Source organism: Dryobates pubescens, chromosome 31 (genome assembly GCF_014839835.1).
Source record: "Dryobates pubescens isolate bDryPub1 chromosome 31, bDryPub1.pri, whole genome shotgun sequence".
NCBI classification, from domain to species: domain Eukaryota; kingdom Metazoa; phylum Chordata; class Aves; order Piciformes; family Picidae; genus Dryobates; species Dryobates pubescens.
The window spans coordinates 1,397,575-1,411,628 of NC_071642.1; the positions used below are offsets into that span (position 1 = coordinate 1,397,575).

General features: G+C 63.2%; 1 protein-coding gene across 1 annotated transcript in view; it reads right to left on the reverse strand.

Moving 5' to 3' along the window:
* Positions 1–328: 328 nt before the first annotated feature.
* Positions 329–14,054, reverse strand: part of FBN3 (fibrillin 3) — a 75,951-nt gene continuing 62,225 nt past the window's right edge. The window contains exons 46-64 of the mRNA XM_054174934.1: positions 13,597–13,725; positions 12,969–13,088; positions 12,468–12,593; positions 12,176–12,328; positions 11,612–11,677; positions 11,134–11,259; positions 10,747–10,866; positions 10,237–10,359; positions 9,766–9,897; positions 8,734–8,859; positions 7,850–8,056; positions 7,055–7,180; positions 6,069–6,191; positions 5,436–5,552; positions 4,982–5,110; positions 4,497–4,616; positions 3,426–3,657; positions 1,187–1,355; positions 329–703 (exon numbers count right to left, since the gene is read on the reverse strand). Coding sequence (XP_054030909.1) covers positions 329–703; positions 1,187–1,355; positions 3,426–3,657; positions 4,497–4,616; positions 4,982–5,110; positions 5,436–5,552; positions 6,069–6,191; positions 7,055–7,180; positions 7,850–8,056; positions 8,734–8,859; positions 9,766–9,897; positions 10,237–10,359; positions 10,747–10,866; positions 11,134–11,259; positions 11,612–11,677; positions 12,176–12,328; positions 12,468–12,593; positions 12,969–13,088; positions 13,597–13,725 — 2,819 coding nt within the window. The remainder of the gene's footprint in view (positions 704–1,186; positions 1,356–3,425; positions 3,658–4,496; positions 4,617–4,981; positions 5,111–5,435; positions 5,553–6,068; positions 6,192–7,054; positions 7,181–7,849; positions 8,057–8,733; positions 8,860–9,765; positions 9,898–10,236; positions 10,360–10,746; positions 10,867–11,133; positions 11,260–11,611; positions 11,678–12,175; positions 12,329–12,467; positions 12,594–12,968; positions 13,089–13,596; positions 13,726–14,054) is intronic.

Below are 14,054 nucleotides of genomic sequence, written 5' to 3' on the forward strand. Positions count from 1 at the left end.
CATCCACGAGCAGACTTGGGAACACTCAAGACCAGACTTGGGGACATCCAAGCTCAGGCTCGACATGCCCCTCTGCAGCCTGATCTAGCTGGCAATGCCCCTGCTGGCTGCAGGGAAGATTGGCCAAGTTGACCCTCGAGGCTCCCTCCCAACCTTGATGCCATTCCCCGTGGGCTGCACGGTGCCAGGGGTGGGTGGGCACGGGGTGGGGGTGGTGCTGGTGGCAGAGGCGGGGGTGCCGCGAGAGAGCAGGAGGTTGTTTCCAGGTGCGGATGGCGAGGCCCAAGGACTGCACTGTCGGCTGGGGTGGGTGGGGATCTGCTGGGTGTTAGTAGAGCTGGAGCTGGAGCTTCATCCTCAGTGCCTGGCCCAGCTCCCCTGCTAAGTAGTCGAGGTGGTTCTTGGCCTCCAGCTCCTGCAGTTCGCGCCGGCGGTACAGGGGCACGCTGACGATCTCCAGCAGGTAGGTGCCAGGCAGGACCTTCTTGCGGCCCAGGTGCAGGTAGCTGAGCCCTTCCTTCTGATGGATCCTGAAGTAGCCCTCCTCGTTGCCCTGGGAGATCAGGTACCTCACACGGTTCTCCAGGGGCTCCACGGCTGGCAGCAGCTCCAGGATGTGCTCCTTGTGAGCCAGGTCGGAGAGGTTCAGCGCCATGGTCAGCGGAGCCTCCACGTCCATGCTGGCCAGGTTGACTGCGTGGTCCTTTGGAAGGAAGCAGGCTTGTCACTGACAGGCAGCAGGGGAAGCTCCTGCCCAGGGGGAGGAGGACTTGATCTGGAGGGGTTTGGCCCCCGTGGGCCACCCCAAACCAGCTCTGAGAAGTGACTAAGGCTTCTCTGCTCCTTGCTTCCCCACGAGCGCTGCCTTCGAGCTGGGGTTGTGCAGCCTGGAGAAGGGGAGGCTGAGGGGAGGGCTCCTTGCTCTCTACAGCTCCCTGAGAGGAGGTTGGAGTGAGCTGGGGTTGGCCTCTTCTCCCAAAGAGCAAGTGGTAGGGAGGAGATGGCCACAAAGCTGCACCAGGGGAGGCTTAGGTTGGAGATTAGGAAAAATGTCTTCACCAAAAGGGTCTCTGGACACTGAGGCAGCCCCCCAGGAGTGGGGACACTGTGTGGGATCCACTCCAAGCAGCTATCTGCCAAGCTCTTGGCTCACTCCACCCCAGCCAGGACACCACAGAGCCCTTACCTGGTGGTGCTCAGTGCCGTTGGTGCTGCGCCGCTGCCGACCCCTCTTGGGGTATCCATTGATCTTGCACTCGTAGCAGGTGTCAGGGGACAGCAGGTTGTCCTCATCCTCTTCTTGGGGAGCAGGGAGGTAGGGACCCTTCCCAAAGCCCAGGCCAGAAATGCAGTGTCTGGGGGCAGAAGAGCAGAGACTGACCTCAGGTCCATGCTTCAGCAAGGAGATCCTGACAGGTGCTCCATGGCACCCAGCTGGGCAGACACTGGCACAGGCTGCCCAGGGAGGCTGGGGCTGTCCCCTCCCTGGAGGTGCTGAAGGTCAGGCTGGATGAGCAACCTGGGCTGGTGGGAGGTGTCCCTGCCCATGGCAGGGGGGTTGGTCCCTTCCAACCCAACCCATTCCATGAATCATGCCTGGGGCTGGGACCTGGCTTGGCCACAGGACAGACCTGGGAGGGATGAGGCCACATCTTGCTCAGTTGTGGCCTTCAGGTTTAACCTGGCTGCACCCTGGGCTAGGAGGATCTGCAGAGCACCTGCTGCAGAGCACCTGCTGCAGAGCACCTGCTGCCCAGAGCACCTGCTGCAGAGCACCTGCTGCCCAGAGCACCTGCTGCCCAGAGCACCTGCTGCAGAGCACCTGCTGCCCAGAGCACCTGCTGCAGAGCACCTGCTGCAGAGCACCTGCTGCCCAGAGCACCTGCTGCAGAGCACCTGCTGCAGATCACCTGCTGCCCAGAGCACCTGCTGCCCAGAGCACCTGCTGCCCAGAGCACCTGCTGCCCAGAGCACCTGCTGCAGAGCACCTGCTGCCCAGAGCACCTGCTGCAGAGCACCTGCTGCAGAGCACCTGCTGCAGAGCACCTGCTGCCCAGAGCACCTGCTGCAGAGCACCTGCTGCAGAGCACCTGCTGCAGAGCACCTGCTGCCCAGAGCACCTGCTGCAGAGCACCTGCTGCAGAGCACCTGCTGCCCAGAGCACCTGCTGCCCAGAGCACCTGCTGCAGAGCACCTGCTGCAGAGCACCTGCTGCCCAGAGCACCTGCTGCCCAGAGCACCGGCTGCAGAGCACCTGCTGCCCAGAGCACCTGCTGCAGAGCACCTGCTGCAGAGCACCTGCTGCCCAGAGCACCTGCTGCAGAGCACCTGCTGCAGAGCACCTGCTGCCCAGAGCACCTGCTGCCCAGAGCACCTGCTGCAGAGCACCTGCTGCCCAGAGCACCTGCTGCAGAGCACCTGCTGCAGAGCACCTGCTGCCCAGAGCACCTGCTGCAGAGCACCTGCTGCCCAGAGCACCTGCTGCCCAGAGCACCTGCTGCAGAGCACCTGCTGCCCAGAGCACCTGCTGCAGAGCACCTGCTGCAGAGCACCTGCTGCCCAGAGCACCTGCTGCAGAGCACCTGCTGCAGATCACCTGCTGCCCAGAGCACCTGCTGCCCAGAGCACCTGCTGCAGAGCACCTGCTGCCCAGAGCACCTGCTGCAGAGCACCTGCTGCAGAGCACCTGCTGCAGAGCACCTGCTGCCCAGAGCACCTGCTGCAGAGCACCTGCTGCAGAGCACCTGCTGCAGAGCACCTGCTGCCCAGAGCACCTGCTGCAGAGCACCTGCTGCAGAGCACCTGCTGCAGAGCACCTGCTGCCCAGAGCACCTGCTGCCCAGAGCACCTGCTGCAGAGCACCTGCTGCAGAGCACCTGCTGCCCAGAGCACCTGCTGCCCAGAGCACCTGCTGCAGAGCACCTGCTGCCCAGAGCACCTGCTGCAGAGCACCTGCTGCAGAGCACCTGCTGCCCAGAGCACCTGCTGCAGAGCACCTGCTGCAGAGCACCTGCTGCAGAGCACCTGCTGCCCAGAGCACCTGCTGCAGAGCACCTGCTGCAGAGCACCTGCTGCCCAGAGCACCTGCTGCAGAGCACCTGCTGCAGAGCACCTGCTGCCCAGAGCACCTGCTGCAGAGCACCTGCTGCAGAGCACCTGCTGCAGAGCACCTGCTGCCCAGAGCACCTGCTGCCCAGAGCACCTGCTGCAGAGCACCTGCTGCAGAGCACCTGCTGCCCAGAGCACCTGCTGCCCAGAGCACCTGCTGCCCAGAGCACCTGCTGCAGAGCACCTGCTGCCCAGAGCACTGCACTCCTGACAGCAGCAGAGAGCAGAAGAGTGGTGATGGAGGTGCCAGGGGGCACCATGCCCTGGGCAGGCACACAGAGATTGCTCTGGGGCCAACCTGCTGCTTGCTTCCTTACCCTTGTCCTGCTCGGAAGTAGCCCCCAGGGCAGCCGCAGAGGTAGCCTCCATCTGTGTTGGAGCAGCCATAGCTGCAGGGGCTGCCTCCTGCTGAGCACTCATCCACGTCCTGGCACCCACCAAAGGCTTGGTCAAAGTCAAAGCCAGAGGGACAAACACACTTGAAGCTGCCCAGGGTGTTGTAGCAGGAGGCAGAGCCGCAGGCGCTGGGGCTGGAGCATTCGTTCTCATCTGCAGCCAAGGACAGCAGAACTTGTCACAAACTCAGGGCACAGGGACCCCCTGGAGCTGGGCCAGGGGAGGCCACAGCAGTGCTGGCAGGGCTGGAAGCCCTCTGCTGTCAGGCCAGGCTGAGAGAGCTGGGGTTGTGCAGCCTGGAGAAGAGGAGGCTCCAGGGAGACCTTCTGGTGGCCTTGCAGTGCTTGAAGGGGCAGAGAAGAAAGCTGGGGACAGACTTTGAGCAGGGCCTCTTGGGACAGGACAGGGGGAGATGGTTGGGAATTAGGGAGATTCAGACTGGAGAGAGGGCAGAAATGTTTGGCACTGAGGGTGGTGAGAGCCTGCCCCAGGTTGCCCAGGCAGATGGGAGCTGCCCCATGCCTGGCACCACCCCAGCTCAGGTTGCTTGGGACTGGTTGGGGATGTTCCTGCTGACTGCAGGGTGTTGCACTCTAAAGGTCTCTTCCCACCCAAACCCTTCCATGACTCTATGGTGCTGCCACCACCCCTGGCCAAGGAGCTGTGCCCACAGCCCTGGCTGGGCTGGCAGCAGGGTCTCAGCTGATGCAGATCCTTCAAGGGCTTCCTTGACTCTTTTTCCCTCCTGCAATGCAGGGAGCTGCTGGTGTCAGGAGCTCAGCACCCTGTAGAGCCTCCCCCCCTGCAGGGAGGACCTGGCCCAGGGGCACCACCTCCGGGCCTGCCTCTGGGGCAGGGCAGCAGCTCAGGGCTGGCTTAGGTTGAGCTGAGCTCAGAAGGGCCAAGAGTGACTGGGGAGGGACTGATGGCTCAAGCTGCCCTCTCCCCCCACTCCCACAGCTGGGGCACAGGGCCCCCCATGCCACACTCACCCACACACTGGTTCCATTGGTAGTGCTGGACGTAGCCCTGGGGGCAGCCGCAGCGGTACCCCCCCAGCACGTTCTGGCAGCCGTGCTGGCAGCGGTGGTTCCCATCACACTCATCCACATCTGCAGCAACACAGCACAGAGGCTGGGGAGACAGCTCCTGCCCCTCCCCTGCACCCATGGGCACCTGCTACAGGCCTGGTGGGCGCCGGCCTCGAGGCTGCCTGGGAGTGGCTGGGGTTGGTTCTTAGCATCCCAGAGCTGTTTGGGTCAGGAGAGAGCTCTTGGAGCATGGAGTCCAACCCTGAACCCAGCACTGCCCCTGGCACCACCACCCCATGGCCCTCAGCACCACATCCCCACCGCTTCTCCTGTGGGTTTCAGCAAGGACCAGACCCTTCCTGGCCCCACTGAGCTGCCTCAGAGGCTGCTGAGTGAGGCAGGAACCCTTCCAGGTGGCTGGCAGAGCCCCAGAGCTGCAGACTCACCTTCACAGTTGACACCAGAGCTGTCCAGGGAGAAGCCCTTCTGGCACTCACAGTTGTAGCTGCCTGGTGTGTTCAGGCACTGCCCCTTGGCTCCACACAGGGAGGGCTGAGCTGTGCACTCGTTGTTGTCTGCAAAACACCCACAGCCCACCCCCAACCATGTGCTTGTGTGGAGCTCCTCGAGTGGTGGAGCTTAGCCCAGGCTGAGCAGCAGACAGAGGTCAGATGCACAGCCCCAGGGCAGCTGGAGAGGAGATTTGCTCTAGAACCAAAGCTGGGGGCTAGGAAGACTCTTTTGGGTTTAAAGCCATCCCAGGGGGACCTGGCTGGGGCTCTGCAGCCCAGGGGGACCTGGCTGGGGCTCTGCAGACCCAGGGGGACCTGGCTGGGGCTCTGCAGACCCAGGGGGACCTGGCTGGGGCTCTGCAGCAGAGCAGTGCAGGTCTCTACTCACCAATGCAGGATGAGTGGTGCTGAGTGAAGCCTGGGGGACATTTGCAGTTGAATCCTCCAATGATGTTGACACAGAGGAACTGGCAGTTGTGCTGCTTGGTGGAGCACTCATCCAGGTCTAAAGCAAGAAGCATGAGGCTCAGTTCATCCTACTGTGACACTTGCATGGGCATGGTGGGACACACAGTGGTCCTGGGCAGGCCACAGGACCTTGACATGGACCTAGAACAGGTTGCCCAGAGAGGTGGGAGGTGCCCCATCCCTAGAACCATTCCAGGCCAACCTGCTCTAGCTGCAGATGCCCCTGGTGACTGCAGGGCTTTGCACTGGGTGACCCGCAAAGGTCCCTTCCCACCCAAACCATTCCTTGACTCCAGGCTGCACAGGATGGCATCCAGATGGCTTTGGAATGACTCCAGAGGAGGAGACTCCACTCTGGGCAGCTCACCCACCCTCAAAAGAGGGTGCCCCTTCTACCAGGTGCCCCAGGGTCCAGCATGGCACCCTTTCCATCTCTTTTTCCACGTCTGTGGCCAGAAGAGGACCTGCCTGTTGCATCCCATGCTCATCAGCCACCCCCCTGCTGCCATCAGAGATGGGACAAGGGCTCTGCTGCCTTCTGCTGGGTCAGTACCTTTGCAGATCTTCCCATCCTCCTGCAGGACATAGCCCCGGGGGCAGGAGCACTGGTAGCTGCCCTCTGTGTTCTTGCAGATGAAGTTGCAGGGCTTAGGGGACTGGTTGCACTCATCCAGGTCTAGACTCAGGAGATGAGACACATCAGCAGCCACAGCCTGCACCCCTGGGCTGCCCCCCCAGCGCTCCTGGGGCCACTCTGGCCACAAGGTGAGCCCAGGTTTGGTGGCCTCAAGTGGCTAAATGGTCAGGGGGCACTACCTGCCAGGGAGGTGTGTAAGTGGCCAGGGGCACTGGCAAGCAGGTATGTAAGTGGTCGGGGGGCATTGCCTGCCAGGCAGGGCTGTGAGTGGCCGGGGGGCAGTGGCAGGCAGGCAGGGCTGTGGGTGGCCGGGGGGCAGTGCCAGGCAGGCAGGGCTGTGAGTGGCCGGGGGGCAGTGGCAGGCAGGGCTGTGAGTGGCCGGGGGGCAGTGGCAGGCAGGCAGGGCTGTGAGTGGCCGGGGGGCAGTGGCAGGCAGGGCTGTGGGTGGCCGGGGGGCAGTGCCAGGCAGGCAGGGCTGTGAGTGGCCGGGGGGCAGTGGCAGGCAGGGCTGTGAGTGGCCGGGGGGCAGTGGCAGGCAGGCAGGGCTGTGAGTGGCCGGGGGGCAGTGGCAGGCAGGGCTGTGGGTGGCCGGGGGGGCAGTGGCAGGCAGGGCTGTGAGTGGCCGGGGGGCAGTGGCAGGCAGGCAGGGCTGTGGGTGGCCGGGGGGCAGTGGCAGGCAGGCAGGGCTGTGAGTGGCCGGGGGGCAGTGGCAGGCAGGCAGGGCTGTGAGTGGCCGGGGGGCAGTGGCAGGCAGGGCTGTGGGTGGCCGGGGGGCAGTGGCAGGCAGGGCTGTGAGTGGCCGGGGGGCAGTGGCAGGCAGGCAGGGCTGTGGGTGGCCGGGGGGCAGTGGCAGGCAGGGCTGTGAGTGGCCGGGGGCGGCAGGGGCGGTGCTGGCAGCTCACCCTGGCAGGCGGTGCCGGTGATGTCGGGGGTGTAGCCCAGGCGGCAGTGGCAGCGGAAGGAGCCGATGCTGTTGATGCATTGCCCGTTCCTGCACAGGTTGGGCAGCACCCTGCACTCGTCGATGTCTGCGGCAGGGAGGGAAGCGCTGTTAGCCTCGGGGACCGCTGTGCTTGCAAAAGCCTTTTAGGGTCCCAGGAGCAGAGAATGGTTTGGGCTGGGAAAGCTCTCTGAGAGCATCCGGCCCGAGCAGCAACCCAACCCCACCCTGGCCACCAAGCCGCGGCCCCAGGGGCCATGGCCACAGGGCTGGTGGCTCTGCCCTGCTCCTGCTGAGTAACCAGGGGCAGGGGAGAGAAGCTCCCACCTTCATCTCCGGGTTTCTTGCAAGCTCCACCACCTCCCTGGGCAGCCTGTGCCAATCCCTGACCACTCTTGCAGCAAAGGAACTTTTCCTCATGTCCAACCTAACCCTCCCCTGCCCAACCAATTCTCCTCACTGGTGCCCAGGGACAGGACAAAGAGCAAGGGGCACAGAGTGGAACCCAGGAGGCTCCATCTGAGCAGGAGGAGAAACTTCTTTGCTGTGAGGCTGCTGGAGGCCTGCAGCAGGCTGCCCAGAGAGGCTGTGGAGTCTCCTTGTGTGCAGAGCTTCCAACCCACCCCTGGGCACTGTGCTCCTGGGCAAGCTGCTGTGGGAGCCCTGCTGGAGCAGGGGGGGTTGGACTGGGTGAGCTCCAGAGGTCCCTTCCAGCCCCCCACCCTGCTGGGCTTCTGGGATTCGAGCCCCAGCTTACCTCTGCCATCAGTGGAGTACCCTGGCCCATGAGGACACATTTTCTTGTACTGGGCAGTGCCAGGCAGGGGGCAGAGCTCGCACTGGGGGCCCCAGCTGCGGCCACTGTTGCAGCAGCACTCGGACTTGGTGACCAGGTTGCGGTTGGTGGAGGACATCTGGCACATGGTCTGCAGCACCTCCGTGAAGCAGAACCCCTGGCGAGTGTCTGGCCAGAGAGGGGAGACAGAAGGTGAAGATCTGAGTGAGTGCCAGCACCAGGGGTGACCAAGCAGCAGGGCCAGCCTGTGCCAGGCCCAGCAGGGCAGCGCTGTGGCCAAGGTGATGCCACAGGTGACCACAGACCACAGAAGTGTCAGGGCTGGAAGGGACCTCAAGGATCATCCAATTCCAACCCCCCTGCCATGGGCAGGGACACCTCACACCACAGCAGGTTGCTCACAGCCACCTCCAGCCTGGCTGCAAACACCTCCAGGGATGAGGCTTCCACCACCTCCCTGGGCAACCTGTGCCAGGCTCTCACCACCCTCATGGGCAACAACTTCTTCCCAACATCCAATCTGAATCTCCCCACTTCTAGTTTTGCTCCATGCCCCCCAGTTCTATCACTCCCTGACACCCTCAAAAGTCCCTCCCCAGCTTTCTTGTAGCCCCTTTCAGATCCTGGAAGGCTACAATTAGGTCTCCTGGGAGCCTTCTCCTCTCCAGCCTGCACAACCTCCCTCACTCTGTCCCCACAGCAGAGCAGCTCCAGCCCTCTGCTCCTCCTCGTGGCCCTCATGATGCCCACAACGACCTTTCTGCTCGGCCAGCCTGAAAGGCCTTGAGAAGGACCATCTGGCAGGGAGGAGAGGCTGCTGAGGGGCAGCAGGGGCTGGCCATTACCAATGCACTCTGTGCCAGAGGGGCTGACTTCGAAGCCCTCGTTGCAGTCGCAGCGGTAGCTCCCCACGGTGTTGGCGCAGCGCCCGTTGGCGCAGATGCCCGGCCTGGTGCGGCACTCGTTCTCATCTAGGGGGGAGCAAACAACACCTCTGCTCAGGCACAGCAGAAATGGCAGCTTCACAGGCCCTGTGCTGCCCACTCTGCCTTGAAACACCCTCCCAAGGCCTTGAGGATCATCCTTCAGGCTGGGAGTCCTTCAGGACCGCTTCTGCCACGCTTGGGCGGCTGAGGAAGGCATCTCCTGGCCCTGGGCTCCATGGGATGGGTTGGGGTGGGAGGAACCTCACAGATCATCCAGTTCCAACCCCATGCCATGGGCAGGGACACCTCCCTCCAGCCCAGGCTGCTCAAGGTCTCATCCAGCCTGGTCTTGAACACCTCCATGGAGGGGGCAGCCACAACCTTCCTGGGCAACCCCCAACCCTAACCCCCTAAGCCTAACCTTCTCCCCTATCCCTAACCCCCAACTCTGTGCCAGTGTCTCCCTACCCTCACTCTCAAGAATTTCTTCCTCATCTCCAGTCTCAATCTTCCCTCTCCCAGCTCAAAGCCTCATCCTGGCACTCCCAGCCCTTATCAAAAGTCCCTCCCCAGCTTTCTCGCAGGCCCCACTAAGGTACTGGAAAGCTGAGGGCTGACTTCTCCCTAAGCCTTCCCTGCTTGGCATATTGTCCAGTGGCCAAGCTGCTGGGCTAGGAGTGGAGCTGGGCTCTGTGTCTAAGCCTGCCCAGAGCTGACCCTTCTGAAGGAAGCTTGACACAGGCATGGAGAAGCTCCACAGAAAGGTCTAAAGCTGAAGAGAACTTCTGTGCCTGTAGGCATCTAGGAGGACCCAGAGGAGGCTCTGACACGTGGGAGAGCCTAGGGAGGAGCTGTCTGACAGGAAGCAAAGCTACCTGGACAAGGCCCCACGGACAATGCCTGGAAGGGGAGGGTCTGCAGCCCCTCTGGGCCCCCCTGCCGGCCTGGTACCTGTGCAGCCCTCTCCGTCCGGCCGGCGCTGCATGCCCGGGGGGCAGATGCACATGAAGGTGCCGATGAGGTTCTTGCAGAGCATCCCTCGAGACTCGCAGTCGTGCAGCCCCTCGGCACACTCGTCCAGATCTGCAACCAGCAGCCTCATCAGGCCCCTCCAAGCCCAACAGCAGCCTGCCAGCAGCCTGCCAGCCACATCCCAGCCGCCTCCCAGCAGCTTCCCAGCCGCCTCCCAGCCCTTCGGCAACAACCAGGAACCCACTGCCCGCATCCGCCCTGCTTCCACCACCTCCTCCTGCCTTGGTCCAGGGCTGGCTGGCACGACACAGACAGGGGACAACGAGCACAAGCCCAGGGACGCCAGCTCTCGAGTCCTGCCCTCTGTCGCCACCCAGGGAGCAGCCCAAGGGCAGGGGAGGGGCGGGCAGGGGCGGGGGCTGGGCGGAGGGCTGCAGGCGGAGCTGTTACCTCTGCACATCCTCCGGTCCTCTCGCAGGGCATAGCCAGCGGGGCAGGTGCACTCGTAGGAGCCAAAGGTGTTGATGCAGCGGAAGGCACAGAGCAGGGGGTTCAGAGCACACTCATTGATGTCTGGGAGGCAGGAGAGAGGACACAGCTCGGCCCTGGGCTCCCAGCAGTGCTGCTGGAGCTCCCCGGGAGAGCCTCCCCAGCCCCGCTCCCTGCGTCGGTGCCACCAAGGCTTCCTGTCCTGGTGGAGCTGCGGAGGGGCAGACACCTGGTGCCCCTGCAGCTTTGGTGGGGACAGTGTCCTGGCTCCTCTCCTGCCTTCCAGCAGGTCTCCAGAGCTCCTCCTGGGCTCCAGCCTCAGAGGAAGCTGAAGGGGACCAGCGCTGGTGTCCACACTGGTGCAGAGATGAGCCCCAGGCAGCTTTCCTGCCCACCAGAGGTGGAGCTGACTGCTGCTCAGCCAGGCATGGTCACAAGAGGAGTGAACAGGGTGCCCCACAGCAGCCTTACCTTCACAAGTCATCATGGGCCCTGGCTCAAAGCCCTCATCACAGGCACACTCGAAGCCTCCCACCACGTTGGTGCAGGTGCCGTTGCCGCAGGGGTTGCCAATGGAGCACTCGTCGGTATCTGGAGGGAGCCAGGGGGAAGCCAGGCCCAGGTTAGGTGGCTGAGGTGGAGAGGAAAGCTGCAGGCTGCTCTCTTCCTGCAGCCAGAGCATTGCAACCAGCCAGGAGCCAGGGGGGAAGAAACCAAAGGGGCAGAGGAGCAGCAGATTCCTCCTCTCCACGCATGCCCCCCCCCCCCCCCCCCCGCTTCCCAGCGGACAGCCTCTGGCCCAGGGGAGGTAGAAGCTCCCTTGCAGAGGGGGCAGCAGCTCCTCAGGCAGGTCCTCACCCACACAGTTGACCCCTGTGTAGTCCAGGTTGTAGCCAAAGGGGCACTCGCAGCGGAAGGAGCCGTCGGTGTTGATGCAGGCCCCGTTGATGCACACCCCCAGGTTCTCTGAGCACTCGTTGACATCTGGAAGGGAAACCCCAAGGCCATGAAACCTCATCTGAGCCTCTCAGCCCTGGATGAGGCCTTGAGCAGCCTGGTCTAGCAGGGGGTGTCCTTGCCCAGGGTGGGAGGCTGGAACTGGATGGTCTTTGAGGTCCCTTCCAACCCAACCCACTCCTGAGTCTGTGACTCTGCCACCTCCCCAGAGCTGAGGGCTGGACCCCTGCTGAGCAGTCAGAGCTTGGGAGAGCATCCAGTGCCAGGTTCCTCCTGCCCCTGGGGTTCCAGCCCCCTCTCCAGACAGCCCAGGTATGGCTCTCTCTGGGCAACTCTCTCCCCAGAGCAAACTTCTCCTCATCCCCAGCTCCAGCCTTACCTTCCCTGGTGTCACCTGGACCTGGGATGGCTCCATGGCCATAGGGACACAGCTCCTGGAAGGCAACTGGAAGAAAGCAGAGAAGTGAGAAATGGTCACAAGCTGTGCTCACAGGAAGGCTTCCAGAGCATGACTGACAGCTCAGTGCTCCTGGGAGGCCACACAGCCATGGCTGGCTGGCAAACTCCTCATCCTGCCTTGGCTCTGGAGGCACCAAGGTGGTCTGAGCCTTACCTAAAGCCCTGCAGAGAACTGAGAGGAGATCCAAAGCAGAAATGAGATTGAGAGGCCTCTAAAACCCTCCTGTGTGACCTGCCCTGGCAGTGGGGTTGGACTGGACAATCTCTGGAGGCTCCCTCCCAACCCCTACCACTCTCTGATGCTCTGCCTGTGGTTGCTGGAGACCCAGGGGATGCTGCAGCTGCTGGGTTTCCAGGCAGCCCTCTCCAGATGGGGGATCCCAGGGTGCTGGGCAGCTGGCACTGCTGCTTGGGTTGACCCTTCACACCTTCCCCACGCACCCTGCGCCTGCTGGGGGACACCTCTGGGTCCTGGCACACCTACCATTGCCTTCCTGAGGGCAGAGCTCGCAGGGGTCTCCCCAGCCCTCCCCTGGCATCTTGCTGCAGCAGCACCGAGCCTTGGTGGTGTTGAAGGCCTTGGGCACAGAGCACTTCCCATTGTCGAAGCGAGTGAAGCAGAAGCTCTGCCGAGTGTCTGCAGGGGGTGGGCAGGGAAGCACAAAGGTCAGGGCAGGGCCCAGGCTGGCTCTGGGGCAGGCCTCCAGGCTGGCTCTGGGGCAGGCCCCCAGGCTGGCACTGGAGCCTCCCCCCCAGCAGCGCTGGGCTGCGCTCACCGAAGCAGCGCCGGCCGTTGTCGGACAGCACGAAGCCCGGGGGGCAGACACACTGGAAGCTGCCAGGGGTGTTGGTGCAGGTCCCAAAGAGGCAGATGTTGGGCTCCTCCTCACACTCGTTGATGTCTAGGAGCACCAAGCACACAGCACTTACAGAGCAGCCAAGCTCCTGCCCTGCCTCGCTGCGCCACGGCCGGCCGAAGCTGCGACGTGTGGGGGGCTCTGCGGGCTGGAGGGCATCGCCTGGAGCCCTAACCCTTGACCCAGCCTCAGGCCAAGTGGAAGCAAGAAGAGGCCAAGGGGCAGCAAAGCCACTGAGCCTCTTCCATCAGGGGAGCAAGCCTGGCCAGCTTGGCCACTCTGTGCCCAGCTTGGCCACCCTGCATCCAGCTTGGCCACTCTGTGCCCAGCTTCTTTCCAGGAGACTCCTGGGGCTGGGACACACAGGAGGGCCATGGCTCCAGGCTGTGCTGGGAGCAGGGCAGGCAGAGGCAGCCTTACCAATGCAGTTGTCGTTCTGCACCTCGTAGCCAGGGGGACAGATGCAGCGGAAGGAGCCCTCCAGGTTCTGGCAGGTGCCTGGGGAGCAGGTCCCAGGCAGGCTCACACACTCGTTGATGTCTGCAGAGGAGGAGAAAGAACCAGAGAGAGTGAATGTGCTCAGCTTGGAGGAGTCAGAAGTCCTTGTAGTGATGGATGGAGGCTGGGGGAGGGCAGATGGAGGCAGGAGTGCAGCTCCCAGGGCTGGAGACTGCTGCCCTTCCTCCTTGTAAGAATGAATGTGGGGAGGGGAGGAGGGGTGATGGCTTCAATCTGGAAGAGACTGGATTGAGATTGGACATCAGGAAGCAATTCTTCACAGTGAGGGTGGGGAGACACTGGAACAGGCTGCCCAGTGGGCTGCCTCCTGCCTGGAGCTGTTCAGGACCAGGCTGGATGAGGTCCTGAACAACCTGAGCTTAGCTGAGAGCTGTCCCTGCCCACAGCAGGGGGGGTTGGAGCAGACGATCTCTGAGCACCTTTCCACCTTAGACCATTCTGTGACTCTCACAGCACTGCAGCATGGCAGCCACCCCCCAGGACACAGCCCAGGCCCTGAGGAGAGGCAGGGTGCTGCCTGGACACTCACCCACACAGTTCTTGCCGTCGGGGGTGCGGTCGTAGCCCTCCTGGCAGAGGCACTGGAAGGAGCCAACGCTGTTGATGCACTGCCCGTTGCGACACACCTGCCCCACCAGGGAGGAACACTCATCAATGTCTGCAGGGGAAGAGGAAGCAGAGCAGGTCAGTGTCTCACCTCAGCCAGCCCCACACCTCTGGCACAGGCAGCTCAGACCAGGTCACTTCTGCAGCCCCTGCCAGGGGACAGCCGGAGCTGAGGGCTTGGGGTGGTGAGGGCGAGGGGCAGGGTTTGGAAGTGGAGCAGGGCAGGTTGAGGCTGGGCATCAGGAGGAAGTGCTGCTCAGAGAGGGTGGGGAGACACTGCAGCAGGATGCCCAGGGAGGTGGTTGAGGCCTCATCCCTGGACACATTCAGGACCAGCCTGGATGTGTCCCTGGGCAGCCTGCTCTAGCTGGAGGTGTCCCT